At 33.7% G+C, this 12,986-nt stretch overlaps 3 protein-coding genes across 4 annotated transcripts; 1 reads left to right on the forward strand and 2 right to left on the reverse strand.

The window, feature by feature from the left end:
- Positions 1–208: 208 nt before the first annotated feature.
- On the reverse strand, positions 209–4,519 carry Cbp80 (nuclear cap-binding protein subunit 1). The gene is made up of 11 exons (XM_029322922.2): positions 4,373–4,519; positions 3,445–3,913; positions 2,831–3,325; positions 2,517–2,688; positions 2,217–2,422; positions 1,957–2,060; positions 1,591–1,826; positions 1,307–1,485; positions 921–1,176; positions 614–727; positions 209–469 (listed from the first exon to the last, which is right to left on the reverse strand). Exons 1-11 carry the CDS (start codon positions 4,410–4,412, stop codon positions 356–358), a joined length of 2,385 nt encoding a protein of 794 aa, XP_029178755.1. The 5' UTR covers positions 4,413–4,519; the 3' UTR covers positions 209–355.
- Positions 4,520–4,765: 246 nt separating this feature from the next.
- Positions 4,766–11,365, forward strand: Pli (E3 ubiquitin-protein ligase pellino). Of its 2 annotated transcripts, XM_029322923.2 has the most exons (8): positions 4,766–5,669; positions 7,714–7,893; positions 9,256–9,438; positions 9,515–9,746; positions 10,004–10,231; positions 10,354–10,641; positions 10,727–11,058; positions 11,169–11,365. In XM_029322923.2, exons 2-8 carry the CDS (start codon positions 7,859–7,861, stop codon positions 11,293–11,295), a joined length of 1,425 nt encoding a protein of 474 aa, XP_029178756.1. In that variant the 5' UTR covers positions 4,766–5,669; positions 7,714–7,858; the 3' UTR covers positions 11,296–11,365. The 2 variants fall into 2 exon arrangements, with proteins under 2 accessions (XP_029178756.1, XP_029178757.1); XM_029322924.2 differs by lacking the exon at positions 7,714–7,893.
- Positions 11,366–11,589: 224 nt separating this feature from the next.
- Positions 11,590–12,914, reverse strand: RpL32 (ribosomal protein L32). The gene is made up of 4 exons (XM_029323003.2): positions 12,833–12,914; positions 12,540–12,651; positions 12,085–12,237; positions 11,590–11,793 (listed from the first exon to the last, which is right to left on the reverse strand). The coding sequence occupies exons 2-4, from the start codon at positions 12,630–12,632 to the stop codon at positions 11,635–11,637; spliced, it is 405 nt and encodes a 134-aa protein (XP_029178836.1). The 5' UTR covers positions 12,633–12,651; positions 12,833–12,914; the 3' UTR covers positions 11,590–11,634.
- Positions 12,915–12,986: the final 72 nt, after the last annotated feature.

The raw sequence follows: 12,986 nt of genomic DNA on the forward strand, positions 1-12,986 counted from the left end.
GGATTTTTAACATTATCTTATACTGCAATAATAAAAAAATGCATCTTTTGACGAAACAGTGATTTCGATTCTTGAAATATTAAAGCAACATGTTATGATCGGAATAATTTTCAAACTTTTTTATTTAAATAATTTATGCTACTTGCTCTTTTTTATAATATAAAAGAGAAAAGAGGACTTGGATAATAAAAATTTAAACTTTTAATAATTAGGAAAGTATCAGGAGAATATAATCAGATAAAAAGTAGCACAAATCACATAATTTGAAAATTGTACTTTAAGATATATATATATATATGTCTGTGTGTGTGTATACTAATTTAATATATCTTATTGTTAATATGTAAATATACTTTCACGCTCTTAGAGAAACGAATTGATGGAATACATCTAAAATATGAGGATCCAAGTCTGGAGTAAATAATAAAGTTTCCAATGTTGAGGAATACTTTTGTACTTGTTCCTGATGCTGTAAAATAAATATAAGCCTTTATTATAAACATCTTGTAATTATAAACAAATGAATAAGAGAGTTATATATTAATAATTTCCAAATCTTATTTTTAAAATTAAATTTATGCTACCACATGAGATAATAAATAATTTAACTTACAGATAAGAAAACTTGTTGTAATCTTCCTACAGTCCATTTATACCAATGGGTGTTGTAATCAATTCCATCTGTATCACAGCGCACTAAATGTTCTGAGAGAATCATTATAAATCGCTAAAAAAAAAAAAAAAAATATATATATATATATATATTACAAATATATATATTACATGTAGTATATTATATACAATACAACATATATATCCTATTTTATATATAAACTATACAATAAATGCAACAAGTATGTTGCTGTTTTTTATCTCAAAAATATCTTTCTTTTGCAATAATAATGTACATTTTTAAATACCTGAAATATAATTAGAAATAAATTTTTCTGATTTGCTTGTGCAGCTTCCAATTTTTCTTCCATTCGTTCTACTACATCTTCCGATGGCCTCTCCCTATTTTTTTCTTTATTATTATCCTCATCCTCCGAAGAAGAGCCTGATCTACTTTCTGCTCTCCTTAATTTTTCCCTAGCTTCTGCTAATTCTGTAGTCAACTTTGTCACATGCTTATTCATTTTGTGTATCGTCAAATGTAGTATCTCCCAAATATATAATCTGAAAATAAAAATTTTTAGATTATAAGGAGAATTTTTCAATATATATCTATACAATATTTTAGTAATATTTGAAAATAAAAAATGAACAAACATGTTATAATAAAAAGCTTGTTAAGTAATGCACTAACTTTGTAAATTCTGATGCCATCTCTTTGGAAAATATCCAATTGGCGATAGCACTGCATTCAATAATAGCAGTTTTTAAAAATTTGTCAGTTAACACTACCATCATTTGATAATGATTCTTCCACAATGCATACATGTTTCTTAATATACATATCTGAGCTTCTTCTGTTTCAGCAAGTACCTGTAAACAAAATGTATTTACAAGTGTGTATATATAAAAATTTATATACATGTACACGTGTGCACACACATTTGCATTATTTAGCAACATTGTCATGTGACTTACCTTAAAAACATAATGAAACTTAACTATAGCTGCAAAACTATGACTGAAACTTTTTGAACCCAGATTCAATAAGGTTTGTACAAAAACATCAATCTTCAAAGGATTGTAATTATTTGTCTCTTCATTCTCTCTAGGACCAGGTAATGTATTTAATACATTCAATACTTCTTCTGGTGTACATTTACGTCTTATAGAAACCACCAATTCATGTGCTGCAGCTGTACCAGGAAGTGAACCTGAAATAATTTGCAAATACATTAATGTTACTATTATTTTTTCAATATTTTTAATTTTTTTTACCTATATCTTTATTATTTTTAGTAAAATCGCACAATTTATAATTTATTTATTCCATTGTGTACTTACTAGCACCTTCAGATGAATATTTGTACACAGGATCAGGAGCTAGTGGAATCAGTTCTACATAAGAATCTGGCATCATGTCCCGAATCCTTTGATAATATGACAATCTAGAAATGAAAAGATTTCACGTATAATTTCATATTTTAATAAAAATTGCAGGCGCTTAGAGTTTCAAATATAATATTGGTATAAAAAATTATATATATATATATATATATATGTAGCAATTTATTTTAAAAAAGCGATTTGTGTAATAAACTGACCTCAAAGCTTTAAGCAGGACTTCTCGTATAAATTTTGGTCTTGGATGTTCTGGATCACGTTGCAGACAAGAATCCCAATCTTCCCATGACCAACGAAATTGAAAGTTGCTCAAGTGATATGCAAACCACCAAACAAAACGATCAAAAGCTGTGGCTGCCATACTATCTATACGGCGAAATAAAATTTCAGTCGCCTGTGCTAATACCTGAAAAATACAATTTAAACATTATTTTTTCTATGTTACAATTTTAGATAATTAAATATTAAACTTGAAAAAATTATATAGTTTATTTTTTAACCTGTGGCATAGTTGAAGGTTGCAACTTGCAGAGTTCTATCAAAATTGATCCATAGCAAATCTCTAAGTGTTTTGGAGTAGGCAGTCTAAACAATTCACCAAATATTACTTCAACAATACAATAGTCCAAAGGAATTTTGGCTTTAAATGGAAAATTCAATAATTGTGCAGCACTGTAACATATAAAAACAATTAATATTATTATATATAATTCAGAAATAATGTTATAAGAGTATTATAAGAAATTTTGTTAGAATATAAAATATTGCACACACATACACATATAATGTTAAAAAAAATATTTATATATATTACCAATCTTTTCTCTCAAAAAAATAATTGTTAATGATCTGTCGCAAGTGTTCTTCTATTAAAAATCTCTCAATAGCATGACTTCCTGGTAATAATGGTCCTTCAGCAGGGCAATCTGTATAGTCAAACATACGAAAGACGACAGTAGGCAATGGATAAGAATAAGATTCATGATGTGGAGGAGGCATCAAAGGTGGTAAATTATGTTGTAACGCTTCGCACAAAATTGAATCAAATGCAAGATATGGTCGTGGAATATGTTTCTCGGCCCAATTGTCTTGTCTCAGTTTACGAACTTGTGCCCATAAGCAATCCAAGTATTCTTCTTGCGGATGAGGTGTATCACTCGACCAAACTCTCAATGCTGGCTGATGTTTCTTACTTCGTTTATTCAAAAATATCTCTATTGTAACCATTAGATGATCTAATTCTTGTTCTTTTTTCTCATATAATTCTCTTCCAACCCAAGGTAGTGTCGATAGAACGGCATAAACATACCTGCAAAATATTATTTATAATTATTTTAAAAAAGCATTATAAATACACTTGTACATTTATTTTCTATAAGTTATATAACAAAAATACTTCTTAAGGAAATGAAGATCTTTCTCACATACCAATCACGTCTAACTTGCGGTACACCATCTTCATTTGCAGCATCAAGCATATTGTCAAACAACTGCATCAACGATCCACATGACAAAACATGGCAATTTACTAAATCAGCTAGAAATCTAAGAGAATATCTAGCCACGTCCCATTTACATGCTTTCAAAGAATCCTTGAAATTTTTTACCATATAATCCACAAATTCTCCACCAAAATTAAAATTTTTTGCATTTAGTAGCCCAACAAGAGTAGTATAAATTGTGCACTTCTCTGGCATCTTAATAGCACAATCTGTTAAGATACGTAGAATCTTACTACGAAATAAACCTAAGTCAGCTTCCAATACAGAAGCCAAGCCTTCCAAGTTGCTTTCCAAGGATGATGTTGATTTCTCTCCAACGCGAAGGATAAGAGATTCAAGACGATCTTCAATCTCTTGATTCTCTGATACCCTCCTGCGTTTCTTATATACTCGTTCTAAAAATATATATACATAATTTTACAAATAAAATAAATATAAACATTTATAAACAAGTTGATCGAGTAAGATATGAGTTTGGAGTTAATTAAACTAGTTTAACCATAAATTATTTTGTAAAAATAACAGACTCTTGTCAACTATTTATTTTCTTCTAATCATTATTAAATCTTTATTGATAGGAACTAGCCGAGCAATGACTAGTTCTTGTCAGAAACGCATACTTTCTCATAAGTATTCTTCATATAGATTGTTACAAATCTTTTAAACGTATCATCTTATTGATGCGTTGGCATACTAAAATGATATTAGTTTTGATAAAATTTCAAAAATAGGCGAGAGAAGAAAGCAAAATAGGATGTTTATATCGACAAGGATGTAATTTTAACATCATAGCTAGCCATCCGGCAAATCGTAATATCGGAGAAATAAGACAATAACTCGAGCAATATAATTACCGTAGCCATCATCCTCTTCGTGTACTCTTCTACGACTCATACTTTACAGCGTTTCTCTCCTTCAACTAAACTTCAGTTTACTCGAAAATACTCTTAACTAACCCTGTTACTGGCGTAAACGAGCCATATGAAATAGAACCGTGCATAGAGAATAAAACAATGATGATGGGAAAAATAAAATCCACGACGAACATAAATTGGACAAAAATCGCGTCCAATAGAAAACTTCGCTACAAATTGTCCCTAGATCAACGAGCTCTCTCATTGGCTCTTGAACTGTCGCGTTTAGCCTCGCTTAAGGTTGACATTTGGGCGGATGCGCACAGCTGATCGAACGAGAAAGGGGTGGGGGTGGCTCCGCCAATCAGGTGTCCGATGCGGAAGGGCATGCGCAAAGATGGCGACCCGTATATCGGCGTCCCAAAAATCGCTTAGAGACGGCGGAGACGAAATTAGATCGGAGTAATAGAATTTCGTCGGATCGTCGCGCGAGCGAGAACTACCTCGAGATCTCCTCCTCGTAATTCTCCGCGGAGGTTAATCCTGGCGCGCATGCGCGTCCAGAGATTCACCGCGCAGGGATCCGCAGAGCGCGAAGAGACACATCCAGAACCTGTCAAGTCGTGTCGGAGGCGACGTCGGTGTCCTCCCGCGCGTATTCGTGTGCGTATTCGCGTGAATCGTCGTGTTTGTGTGCGTGCGCATCCCCGCGTGCTGCACATACGTTTATGTGCGTGTTTGTGACGAAAACAGAGCCCCGAGATCGTCGTGGAAACGCAGAAGAGTATCTCTCTCTCTCTTCTCTCCGTGCGACATCCCAGAATCGTGCGTGACGCAACAAAACAAACGCAAAGAGAGAAAGAGAGAGAGGGAGAGAGAGAGAGAGAGAAAGAGCGAGAATAGTCGTCGTAGCCGAGAGAGTCGCTCGGTAATCGATATGACATTCGCGTAATCCGCGTAATCATGGGTCGTCGTCCTGCCCAAGGTTCGTCGTCATCGTCATCGTCACCGTCATCGGCATCGTCATCGTCGTCGTTGTCGTCGCGTGTAAACACGACGGCGATTCGGTGAAGACGGAAGAGTCCGTAGAGAGAGAGAGAGTGCGACTGCGAGACTTTTGTTCCGAAAAGAAAAGGGAAAGAGAGAAAACAAGACGAGTGCGGAGCAAGGTGAACGAGTGCGATCCACAGTCTTCCGATAGGGACAACATTCTCGTCGTAGGAAGCGAGTGCTCCGATTTAGCGTTTTGCGCCAGAGAAAACCGCTCGAATGCGGAGATCGTCACGATGGTGATACGGTAAATAATCAATATTTATCTTTGTAGAGAAAGAGAGAGGCAGTCCCTCTTCTCTTAAAGAGAGACGAAGAGAGCGATCCCTCCTTCCTCTCCCCTCACGGTCGATAGAACGCACGACAATCGTGTCACATCGACGTGCTGCAGTGTACGATTTTCTCTATCTGCAGCCGAGATACTGCGTCGTTGCTATGCATATATTTATGCATTAGATACTTAGATTTGTATTATATTTATACATACATTTACATGTACATTTTTTTGTATATTTATATTTATATTTATATGTATATAATATATATTTACATATAAATTTATAAAAATATATATATATATATTTATATGTACATATAAATATACAAAAAAAATGTAGGTATAAATATAGAAAAAAAGGTGCATTTAAATATACAAAAGAATGTACATATAAATATATAAATAGTGCAGAATGCATAGATATGTAAAATATATTTACAAAGTCTCCTTGACGTTATCACTGGGACTACATGACGGAAATTACGGTCGTTAGCCATAATATTGCTTGATATACCCGGAGATCGCTCTTTTTTTTTTTCGCTCTCAATAATGTTATCGTATCCCTGTCTCTGCTGGCTTCTGTTTATGACAATGCACGGACGAAGACACACGTGAATGCACGATAATATTGCCCGATTATTCCGTTAGCCTTCAATTTTATCAGAGGTCGTTTCTTTGTTCTTCTTTTCCGACAATGTTTTATGTTTACTCGCTCCATTCTTGATGAAGAGATTAACGAGAAAGTGAGGCTGAAAATTTATCGCGTCATTAATAATGCATCAGGTATAACGTAAACAGAGATTTATATATTCGTATGAGCGACTTTATGACTATTAATTTACAAAAAAGAAAGCGTCAAGAGATATTATACCGAAAATATTTAATCATCATTAGCAAATCATTAGCGAGAATCGCGAATTTTATCGGGAGTAAAATAAAATTCTAGAAAGTTTTGTCGGGAATGTCACTTAATATGACACTATCCGATGATTTCGCAACACTTAATTATTTACTGCGCGAGCGATAAGTGTGTTTTGTTTGTAATTTGAATATCTGCTGACAGTCTTGCTGTGTATAATGACTTGTGTATGCTAAAAGCTTGCTGATAGTGCGTCGAAACCTTGTATAATAGCATGAATTTAGTTTCATTTTATTCAATGCAAATATCTATTGTCAATAGAGTAAAACACGATAATGCATGAAAAATCAAACTTTAACATCAATTGTTATTTCTATGAATTAAAAGGGATTATCTTATTTTCTTGTACGAGAAAAGAGATTGGGTTGTAAAGGAATTAATGTTTTGTACACTAAAAATTATCAAGAGAAATGTTTATATGTATTTAAACAGATTTTCCTGTATGCAGATTATTAACAGCATGCTGATAAATGATTGTTTATGTATTTTGATATTAAAAAATGATTGTTTATGTGTTATATATTATTACAAGGAATTTTTAATATAGTCCTAATTTCACAAATTATTATTTTGATTATTTTAAATATAATTATTTTAATTTTTACATAATTTTACATACAATCACATTACTATAATAGCAGTCGTAATAGCCCACTTGCATGTACCTATAGAGAAAATTTGAGGATGATTGATTAGGTAGGAACATCTACTGTATTATTATAATATAAACTGATTATAAATATAAACGAGGAAAACATCACTGAGAATTGCAGAAGGACCAATTGAAAAAATCAAATATATTTTTATTTGAACATAAAAGTTAAATAATGTAAAAAAAAATTATACTTATCACTAAAGCATATCTAACATTAGAATCATCAGAGAAATGATGTCTAAAAACTAAGAGAAACAAGCTGAAAAAAAAGGTTTTCCTTTAACAATATAAGGCAACAATAAAGAGACGGACCGATTTATAAACAATGAAAATTTTAAAGAAATTAATTTGGCGAACAAATAGAAAAGAGAGAGAAGGGAGAGAACAAGTGAGAGAGGCCAGCTAATTATGATCTTTATATTGAATGTTTTTCATTGCAGATCATAATTACCGATTCGCAGCTTATGCAATTGCTCAGATTTGTCTGCAACCGCGTGAAGATCCTTAAGACTGCCCGTCCTTATCAAGTTACCCTTGCAAGTACCATGGAAGTAATAGAAATCTATAAATCCTACTGAAAGGAGGATGCCAGTAACTAAACGCATTCCATATCCTTCGCGGTAAGTAAGAAATTACGGTTTACGTATTATTACGTAATGTAAGCCGCGCAAAACTGTCTCACAATCACTTCTGCTCAGATACAATTTGAATTTCTTTATAGAAAAGGCACCCTTTGTAAGAAAACACGAGGCTGTACCGTGACATATAAGAGCTTTTGCGTAAAAGAATTACATTGTAAAATAAAAAAGTAAACGACAGATCTGCTATGTACATAATATGTGACAAGGTGATGTATCAAGTACTTGGTTTCAAATCTTGAGCAAATCAGTCTCATTGCTATCTCTAAATCTAATGAAGAGAGCTTTTGCTTATGCAAAGGTGCAACGATTCATCTGTTTGACGAATTAGCTGGCCTTGATTACATAAACAATCAAGTTAACAATGTTAAAGTCCGATGTAAAACATGAAAACTTTATTGTAGTCTCATACCTTTGATATCTATATATATATATATATATATATATATATATATATGTTTTGCTTCTGGGATGAAAGGAAAGTATTTCCAGTTACAGACATCCTTCTGTTCAAAATTTCCACGATTATCGACACATTTTGATCCCATTTTAATTTCCAACGACGATTTCCAATTTCCTCCTTTTCCTTGGTGGAAGTTAATCACTGCAAGATTAATCAGAGCACTCAGGAAATTTATATAATTGGTACAATTTAACACACAACGCATATTCTATTACGATTACATTCATCCTCCATTTTACTCTTATGATCTCCTAACTAGGGCTATTATGACTGCATTGTATTAATCTAAGGATTTATCTTTCTCTCCTGCAATGTCGAAAATTTTAATAAGATAAGAAAATTCACTGCTTTTTGTAGGCTTAATAAAATTCATAGAAGATTGCATAATTACCGCATAATTTTTATGTTAAATCAATTTTTTGCAGAGAATTAACAAATAAAAATGTTTCAGTAAAATTTTTCATAGAGTGATGTGCCACTATCTTTTTTTTCAAACTGTTAATATTAAAAAAACAAGGAGAAAAATTAATAATTACTAGAATGTTGAAAGATGTTATGGTAATTAAATAAAATTGATTAATATCTCAACAAATTAAGCTTTAAAACTGTAAGTAGATTACAACTTATCTTTCAATCAATTTTAATTTACTTGCTATCAAATTTAATTTAATTTTTTGTTATTTTTTAATTTAATTTGAAGGCTCATTTGTAAAATACTTAATGTTGAAAAACATTGGGGAAAAAAGAAATTCTAAAATTTTTACTAAGGAAAAGAGACTAATTACAAAACAAAAGAAAAAAAGTGATAGTAGCGGATCACCCTAAATATATAGATATACATGTATATAAATTGTAAAAGATTTATACCATTATTTTATTAGATCCGACGGCGGCAGTAGTGAGAGCCCGTTGCTCGTGGAAGAAGGTGAAACAGTCGGGGCACCTCACAGTCCACGCAACATTCACAGTCACAGCCATTCACATGGCAATCCACACCGGTCTCACAGTTACCATCATGAGAAGCCGAAACAATTAGTGAAATACGGTGAACTAGTTATACTCGGGTAAGAAGTTTTAGTAGATGTAAAAAAACAAAATGTGATTAGCGAGAAACATTAACAATTAATGAATCTTTGGCAGATACAATGGTTACCTTCCACCTGGCGATAGGGGTAGAAGGAGAAGTAAATTCGTATTATACAAAAGACCCGTGCCAAATGGCGTTAAACGTAGTAAGCATTACATCGTTAAAACGCCTCATAGTTCACAAGCCATCCTCAACACGAAGCAACACTCAATCTCGTACACGCTTTCCAGAAACCAGGCCGTTATCGTCGAATACACGGAAGATGAAAAAACAGACATGTTCCAGGTAAAAATCCCAAGTCTTTATGCTTCTAAGTTGTTTCAACTTTTTGGTAAGTTTTACCCGATAGGTAGCATATCTTTATTTCTTTTTTTAGAACTTATCTGAAAAGAAACGAAAATATGCTACATGCCTGGTAAAACTTACCAAAAATTTGGAAAAATCAGTCCTAAATAATCGTTTCTGTTTTATTTCTCGATTTTTTTTTTAAATTATATGGCAATATATATGTATGTGTCTAAATCAAAATTATATTTGTATAGATCGGCCGTTCGTCCGAATCGCCTATCGATTTCGTAGTGATGGACACATGTGCTGGCGGTAGCGATAGCGGACCTGCTAATGAGGGACGTGGACCTCCTAATGAAGGACGCGTCGCCCAGAGCACCATCAGCAGGTTCGCCTGTCGGATTCTGGCGGATCGATCGGATTCCAGAATCGCGAGAATTTATGCTGCAGGTTTCGACAGTTCGAGAAATATTTTCTTAGGGGTAAGATCTGTAAATTGATTGCGCAGCGATTGATTTTATGTAAACGAATTTATAAGAATTTCATAAGAGAATGAACTTTTTCGGTGGCATTCGGACATTTTATAAGCTATTTCTCAATTCAGGAAAAGGCAACCAAATGGCAAGAGAATCGCGAGATCGACGGACTTACGACTAATGGAGTCTTGATAATGCATCCGCGGGGTCAATTCTGCGGTGGCGAAGCCCAGTGCGGGTTTTGGCGGGAAGTAAGCGTGGGCGGCGGTGTTTTCTCGCTTAGGGAAAGCCGAAGTGCTCAACAGAAAGGCAACGTCGTGGAGGAAGAGAACAATATTCTACAAGATGGTACTCTCATCGATCTTTGCGGCGCTACTCTTCTCTGGCGATCAGCCGAAGGTCTCGCAAAGTCTCCGGTAACATATTCTTTAAAAAGATTATATGTAAAATATAATGTAATTTACATTAGGAAGATGTGTAAATGCGTACTCTCTTTCGCAGACAAAACAAGACCTAGAAGAGTTAGTCGATGCTATAAATGCCGGCAGACCACAGTGTCCTGTAGGCTTGAACACATTGGTCATACCCCGCAAAGCAGCTTCGGATTCAACGCAGCAGCAGCCATACGTTTACCTTAAGTGCGGCCATGTACAGGGACATCACGATTGGGGTCAGGAGAAGGACAAGGTTACAAGAAGATGTCCTATGTGCCTAGTCGCAGGGGCAGTAGTCAAGTTGTCTATGGGAATAGAGCCTGCCTTCTACGTAGACTGCGGACCGCCCACTTACGCATTTAGTCCCTGCGGACACATGGCTACGGAGAAAACTGTCAAGTTAGTAATGCACATTACATTCCATTATACCTTGGAATATTACATCTTAATTGCACTTTGAGTTACTCGTCTTTTTATCGCCACTCCGTTTCTTCTTGTTCGTTTTGCAGATATTGGGAAAAAGTAGCCATACCGCACGGCACAAACGGCTATATCGCGATCTGTCCCTTCTGCGCGGTGCCGCTCGAGGGAACGCCAGGATATGTAAAACTAATTTTTCAGGATAATGTAGATTGAAGATATATAAAATAATGAAACATGTAGAAATTAATAACTTCTTAAGAAATATAAGGATTATTAAACTCGACTGATGCTATTTCACTGAATACCCATAACAGTTTCCTTTTCTCTTTGCCATAGAATAATCTAATTGCTACGCATAATTTACAAAATTTTAAGCAATTAATAAATGGATTGATAAATTTTACAACATTAAAAAAATCAATATATATAATTCAAGATTTTTTAATTTAAAGAATATTTACCTATAGGGCAATTGCAGGCAACGTTAAGAAGATGAGAGACAGGAGATATGTTTTTAATATTTTATTGCCAAAATACACGTAAAAGTTATGCTTACTCGTTCTCCTCCGAACGCAAACGTGCGCTAGCATTTGTTACGCGTATCGAAAGTTGTTGAGCACGCTCGACGATGGCTTTCCTTTTCTTGCTGCTAACAGCATGTGCAATTTCTGCACAGAACTTGCGATTTTGCATCATTAAGACTTCAAGCTCCTGTAAGTAGTTGATTTTTATTAGTATCTTACTCAAAAGTAAATGTTACTAAAATATATATACAAAATAATAAAAGCAATATGTTTTCTATTTTTAAATAATTTCTACAAATGTAATTCACATATTATGTATTACAAAATATATATCATGGGAAATTGATATATATTTTGATATTTAAGAACTTGAAACTATTGCTTTACACTATTTTATCTCACAAAACTCATTTTTAATATTTCTCATTTTATTATTCTTTAAAAAGAAGAAATTTGATAACATAAAAGCGACATTTACCTTTACGTTATGTACAAGGACCTTGCGGAAGCCTGTTGGTAGCATATGACGTGTCTTCTTATTGCTACCATAACCAATGCTGGGCATCAAGTACTGACCCTTGAAACGCCTACGTACTCTGTTGTCAATACCTTTTGGTTTACGCCAGTTGCGCTGAAAAATGTAGCCAATAGTTATACTTTCTACATATGATTCTTTCATTACATTTAATAAATAATTATCATTGCAAAAATTTAATTTCTTGCTTCTTAGTGAAAATAAGTTAAGTACGCTAAGATAATTAAATATTTAATAAGTAAAATATAAAATATATATAGCACGCAAAATAAATATTTAAAATGTCTTGCATAATCAAATTTATAATACAATAAAATTCATATAGATCAGACGATATAACCAAACTTTATAAACACGTTGACGAGACTGACAATTAGCGAAATAAGACATGTATCTACCTTGAGTTTGTCATATCTATCACTTTGATGCCTGATGAATTTCTTCGTCCTCTTCTTCACAATCTTGGGCCGATAGACCGGTCGGATGGACATTTTTAGTTCTGTTTAACAACTGAAACAACAGATCAGCAATCTAAATCACTTTGCTAAACAGTTACTCTGATTTCGTCTCGTTCCCATAAATATTGCACTTTTATACTTCAGAAAATCGTCGACGATCGATCGATTCTCATAAAACAATCGTCCTAAGAACGATGATTATGAAAATTAAGGATTTTCCGCGTGATACATACCGTTCGCTAAAATGCCGTGAAAGGAAAAGGTTAGGTTTCACGAATATACCCCCCACGTTTAAACATAGAATACAAGAATATAGAGTAGAAATCAACGTTTTCTTTTTTTCTTTTAAACACTACCGCTCTCTAGAGTAACTTCATCAATTAATCG

Source organism: Nylanderia fulva, unplaced genomic scaffold (assembly GCF_048542155.1).
Source record: "Nylanderia fulva isolate GAGA-0341 unplaced genomic scaffold, ASM4854215v1 Scaffold9, whole genome shotgun sequence".
NCBI lineage: Eukaryota > Metazoa > Arthropoda > Insecta > Hymenoptera > Formicidae > Nylanderia > Nylanderia fulva.